Here is a 6,000-nt window from a genome sequence, read left to right on the forward strand (position 1 = left end):
CCTATCCCCCGGCCAATCCACAGCCTGTAAGCTAAAACGCCTAAGCCTAGTTTCGTACTCCACAGGTTGTGGAGTAGATCGCTGTCCCGTGAGCAATGCCTGATCCCTTTACACTCGTGTGCCGACCTGCCACTAACCTTCAGGGTCACAAAAATCTGTGTCACTGTGTGTGATGTTCCTTACATGTCAAATCTCTGATGCTGCTAGCTGTCTGAGCAAAATCACGAACCGGATCAACCTATGAATGGCCAAGCCACGCGTCCAGATCTTTCATTAAAAAAATGTCGAGAAAAAGGACACACTGCAGCTCAGTACCTACCTTCTTGAGAGCAACATGCTGCTACAGCACATCATCAAAAGTTTTGGATCCGAACTAGTCAAACCATGCGTCCTAAAACATTATCTTGAGCAGTGATGCTGCCGCCTTCATATCAACACGAAAAAGCGGGATATGATGGACTATTACGGAAAACATGTTCTGGACAATTTACAACCACCTGTTCTCTCATGGATAATGAAGAGAAAAGGGATAAGAATAAAGAGAAGAAAGGAAGAAAAAGAAAAGGAAGGATTTGCATCGCTACGAAATAATCTAATTTTTATACCTCGCTATCAGTACGCTAATTACCAGGCGGAGTCTAGACAGTAGGTTTTGAGAAGGGCAACACGACAGGTGTTACACTACACTTGATTGCAGCAGCAGCTCTCATCTCCAGCAGATCTGCATTGTGCCTTTTCTTTCCGGTATAACTTCTTCAGTAGGTGCTGTTCAGCTGAGCTGGAGCTGAGAAAGGAGCGAGGGATTTTGCGGGAAGGGTGACACCGCCCCCTCGGATAGAGACCGAGGGGCTTTTGCTCCAGCTAGCTTTGCTCATGGCATTTGAGTCAAGGAATATCACAACGACGGTTATATCGTCATGGAAATGCCGCCTCACCCCGCGGTCGATTTTCTTGAGGTCTGAATATCTCATCTCCCTCTTCTTGGCTGCTTCTTGCATCGCGACTTTCACTAGCTTTCGAGCGATTCCCTGGTGGAAGGAAATCACAATGTTTTAAAGTAGGAAGCAAACAATACCAAGCCAAAGGATACATGAATTCGACAAAGAAAGAGGTAGCAATCCAGAGCTGTGATATGGTTAATGAAAGCAACTTGTGCTATGTTTTTTTTTGCTTTGATAGTTTGAATTGACTTGTGCTATGTTGTTTGGAATGCATTTGAATTTAGGAGGAAGTGAACAAAAGAATACTCCAAATGAACAAATAGGCATCCAGGAGAAATGTGTGGCAGTTAGAAAGTTTAAGGTATCACAATAAAACGATGAGTGGGTTCGATATAACTAATCAAATCAATGAAGGATTCATTTAACAGTGGTGAAGAACCAAGTGCTGTGCAATGCTTAAGCTCTGCATTCTAAGTTGTGAGTTACATCCAGATTTTAGATGTATATTGTATTCTAACACCCAAAAAAGTCACCACCAGTTCAGCTTGATTCAAACAATTATAGTATTTGAAAAGCCTCATATCATATATTTCACTTAACGCCAAAAAAACTAACACGTTCATTTTAAGAGAGAAAACACAATCCAATGAAAGCACAACATAATTCAACATCTGTTTATCTATCCAGTAAATGGAACAAAATTGACAAATAGATTCCAACCCATTGCAATTGTAGCAGAGGAGAAGAAGTCATACATTACGGGGACTATTCTGGACAAGGTCAACTGCTTCCTGATTGCTGAGATGCTCCCATAGCCCATCAGAAGCAAATATAACAAACTGATCGTTGGGCTGTATTCTGTGTTCAGTAATTTGAGGATCAGAGCTAAGAATTGGCTTCTGGAAGGTTTCTCGAAGCCGAAACTTGCTATGAAGAGGTTCTCTGTTAAACTCCGGTCTCTTTAGATATACATCTCCGATAGATCTTGAGATCTGCAGATATGACCTTACCACATAAGCAATAGCATGGATAAAGCATATTGACAAGGCTCCAACGCACTCAAAGTGTTAAATTAGCTTGATGGTTATGTGAATAAACGAATAAAATATTAATCAATAGCAACACTAAATACATCGTTTTCTCCTGTATATGGTGCACTCACCTTTCAGTAAAGTGAAAGCACAAATAGGAGGACAAGTGTTATCAGTGCAGTAACATAGTATATTGGCCCAAAGGTTACATCTTACCATCCACATTTATTTTTGAGATATATGACAAGTATGTTGCATGATTATTGACAGCTGATAATGGACCTTATGATGACGTAACTATAAAGAATGCAGATAACTTTAGCTCTAGGAATGAGACCATACCCAATACCTAACTTATGAGATAATGCGAATACAAAAGTAATTATCCATACCCCACAATGAGGAAAGTGTGACTATAATGAGAACAACAGATGATGTCAAAAGTTCGAATGCTTTCAAAAACTAATTAGCTAGATGAGCCTACCCAATAAAGTGGCAAATTAGCAACCTGATGTTAGAGTACAGATTTTTGTTTACCTGGATGAGACCCTTCACACGCCAAACATTGTGTTTTAGAACCACAATTTGTGGATCATCAGGATGTGCTGACTGCAGCTCTTGTCTAACTTCCTCGTAGCACGCATTGTGCTCCGACGACAACTGCATGGCCAGAACCTCCCCAGTTGCCTTAACAAGCCTTCCAAGAACTGCACGTGAGTCGCCGAGGTTCGCGACATAGAGAGTCCCAGAACAAATTACACCCACTAGGCAACAGGAGCCTACTGATGCAATCTGAGGCTTCAAAGCCCATTCCCTGCTGACTAGAGAAAGAAAGCCCTCCTCAGTTGCTTGGAAAGCTTTCCGGATCACATCCACTGAGATGCACTTGTGCTCAGTTGCAAATTCTGGAAAAAGAAATAATTTTAATACATCGAACAAATAAAGAAAACTGATAATAAGTAAGGTAACACACTCAAGACAGTATCAGCAAATAAATCGATGTGTCGATGTCTTTTTATTTCTTGCAAAAACCTGACACAATTCCAACTGCCATCCCATATCTGGTCATGATATGCAAGTTTACCAATCAGATCTATCGAACCAATGATAATTTCTGCGGTGAAAGCAATAAGTACCAATGCACTTTTCGAGACATACAGTCAACATCGTCATCATGCTAATAGTCGTAGAAATGCAACCCATAATCAAATCAACACAGCAAAAGTTAGGATTAGATCATTGCATCATCATCAGTGCCTCTAAAACTAAGTAAGGGGGGAAAAAAGAAAAGAAATCAGCAGCAGCAACTTTCGCATATAGAGAGCCCTTACTCATGAGATGGTTGAAGAGGTGGTCATTGATGAATCGGGACGTCTCCGGGCCGCCATGGCCATCATAGACGCCGACGAAGGTGCCCTGCGGGCCGGGGTCAGCCAAGGAGAGCGATCCGGACTCCACCTGGCTCTGGTCCTCGAGCAGCTGGTTGGCCTGCACCACGGCCATGGAGAACTCCCCGGTGGCGAGCTGGCCGGCGTCCTTGTACCAGAGGAGACCTTCCTGCCGGCCGGCCGCGTCGGAGCCCTTGCCCCGGTGCCCGGCCCGAGATCGCGGGCCCCAGCAGGAGCTGAAGTAGTCCATCACTGCGGCCAGCATCCCTCATCTCATCGCCCTCCCCTCCACGCGGTTTCTTGACGGCATGCTCAAGGGACCCAGCCCGCTCCTAACTTCACCGCCCTTTCAGCCTCTTCTTCCCCTGTGCAACCGAAACAACAGACGCAATCAAAGCGAGTTAAAAGTCAATAATTTCTATGCGCCTGAGCTGGTGGATCGTATGCAGGGATCAAGAAACTGCATCGAACTCATCATCTCGTATGCATCAAGCGTCGTCCAGCGTAAGCAACAAAAAACAGATCAAGAAGCAACAATTGAAGCTTACCAATCGGAGCTAAGACTACGCGACGGACAGTTTGGCAATGGTGGACGGATGAGGAGGGAGAAGAAAAGGGCCTCACCTTTTTCCCTAAGAACTCCCTGTCGAGTTCGTGCTCGATTCCTGGAATCCACCGAGCAGGTGGCTCGGATCTGGAGAGCAATCAAAGCCCGGGCACACGAACAGCAAGGATTAGTTGGACTGGCGGCTGCTCTCCGGGATCAAAGAGAATCAAGCAGGAAGCTGGATAAAAAATTCTCCTTATGCCCCCCTTGAGCTCTCTTTTTCTCTCTCTGGCAGGCAGCTCTGCCCAATCTAATCTATCCTGCAGACTGGATGAATCAGCTCAGAGCTCTCTCCTCTCTCTGATGCTGGGAACTAGTACGCGCCCACATGAGCACAAGCGCAAATCCAAGGAGACAAAAAACCCAATAAAAGAAGAAGGGGAGCGACCAGAGAGGGGAGAGAGAGGTCAGAGCCAGCAAGGCAGGGCGCAGGATGGGCTCTGCCAATCCTAATTTGTGTGCGACCTGTGGTGGCGTAGGGCTTTGTTCGGTCCCTTAAATCAGTTTCCACCCATTTCGATTCACCCAACCTGCAAGAAAAGCACCTTTTCTAATGACCTTCTTACTTTGACAGTATTGGCATTATTTTGCATAGACGTAACAATACTCCTTGAGTTAGGGCTTTTTTGGAGTGTAATATATGGATTTCATACAAATACACGAAGAAATCAGCTGAATTTCCACATGATTCAAGATAAGATCCGCATTCCAAAGGAGGTCTTCGTCAGGTATTAGTCTCCCTCAATTCGGTCAACTTTTGTTTCTTGTCATATTTCTTAGGCTATTCTTGTTTACACTCTACCACCGAGGTACAAATTGACTTGATAGGGTAGAGTAACAGTGTCTACACGAGCAATAGGTCAAAGAGTTGCTTTCTCTCTTATGATGATAACAAGCATGCACTTAAAATTTTCTGGTTAAAATCGTACACTTGAATTTTACCAGAGAAAAAGAAGTGCACTTGAAAACTTCCTTTTCCATATTAAACGGGTGGCTTCATCTTTCATCAAACGAAGCGTGCGTCGGCTCTGGAATGGCTAACTCGTTGCTGTAAAGGAGAGCGTAACCGATGGAGCTACGGTGACTCGAGCACATCACACTGGAATGAATGAGAATGAATAGGAAGAGGCCAAACGACATGACAAGAGCGTGTACGCGATGTGGCTTTGTTCCGATGCCGGATGAGAGCTTGGACGGGTCAGACAGGTGTGTGCGCGCGCTGCGGTCCCTATCCCATTCCTCTGGACCCGTTTAGTTGTTGCTGAAAACTTTTCTCGCTGAAAAACAAGGCACAAAAAGAAAATCATTCGCGAGCTGAGGAGAGTAGTTGCACTGGCACAGTAGCACTCCACGTTTCTCAGTTTTTCACACGGCCTGCATGATCTGCAGTGACCTGCCTGGTCGGTTACTACGATATGCCGTGCACGGCATATTCCCAAAGCAAATGCCTTATCTGTAGCTGCAAATACATTTTCTGGAGATGAATCCGGGGAACGGGCAAGGCGGTGACTGGCAGTCATGTAGACGGCGACAACGATGACGAAACACAAGGTTTGGACTTTGCAGCCTTCAGCCTTGCAGGCGGTATTTCGTTTTCGGAGCGCCCATGGTTAGATCTGGGGTGGGATGTGATGTTCCTGTTATCTCCAACTAAGGGCTTTTAAAGATGGAAATGATGATGCTTGGACTCCGGAGAAAAGTCTTGAAGATGGCCGCCATTTGTATTCCGAACACAACAAGCTGCTCGATCGCCTGGCTATATGAAAATCAGTGCGACTTACTCTAAAAAACAGTGTAGAAAACTCGTTTTCATATGCATGCTACTACTGTCTAGGGCTACGAATCAATAGGCAATTAAAAGATACGCAGTCTCAGGAAGGCAAAACGTTACAACTTGTGAGTAAAGTACCGATTTTTTTTAAAAAACGTATAAAGTACCGATTCATAGTGCGACTTTTTGGTGCCTGGAAGGCTTCAACTTTTATTCCCCCAGAAATTGCTGGAAGACGTCAGGGGGAAAGCAACTTCACAAT

At 44.7% G+C, this 6,000-nt stretch overlaps 1 protein-coding gene across 1 annotated transcript; it reads right to left on the minus strand.

Annotated features, from left to right (window-relative positions):
* Positions 1-431: 431 nt before the first annotated feature.
* Positions 432-4,447, minus strand: LOC117837471 (probable protein phosphatase 2C 28). The gene is made up of 5 exons (XM_034717110.2): positions 3,985-4,447; positions 3,304-3,725; positions 2,510-2,877; positions 1,697-1,933; positions 432-1,028 (listed from the first exon to the last, which is right to left on the minus strand). The coding sequence occupies exons 2-5, from the start codon at positions 3,623-3,625 to the stop codon at positions 756-758; spliced, it is 1,200 nt and encodes a 399-aa protein (XP_034573001.1). The 5' UTR covers positions 3,626-3,725; positions 3,985-4,447; the 3' UTR covers positions 432-755.
* Positions 4,448-6,000: the final 1,553 nt, after the last annotated feature.

The sequence above is a fragment of the Setaria viridis genome, chromosome 9, assembly GCF_005286985.2.
Source record: "Setaria viridis chromosome 9, Setaria_viridis_v4.0, whole genome shotgun sequence".
Taxonomy (NCBI): Eukaryota; Viridiplantae; Streptophyta; class Magnoliopsida; order Poales; family Poaceae; genus Setaria; species Setaria viridis.

What these genes read in the sequence shown, in the direction of transcription:
- LOC117837471 (XM_034717110.2), bottom strand. Translation starts at nt 3,625, where the DNA reads ATGCTGGCCGCAGTGATGGACTACTTCAGCTCCTGCTGGGGCCCGCGA. An exon ending in GTGTGAAGGGTCTCATCCAG is followed by an intron (nt 1,934 to 2,509) that starts GTAAACAAAAAT and finishes TCATATCTGCAG; the next exon opens with ATCTCAAGATCTATCGGAGA. An exon ending in TCCAGAATAGTCCCCGTAAT is followed by an intron (nt 1,029 to 1,696) that starts GTATGACTTCTT and finishes TCCTTCCACCAG; the next exon opens with GGAATCGCTCGAAAGCTAGT.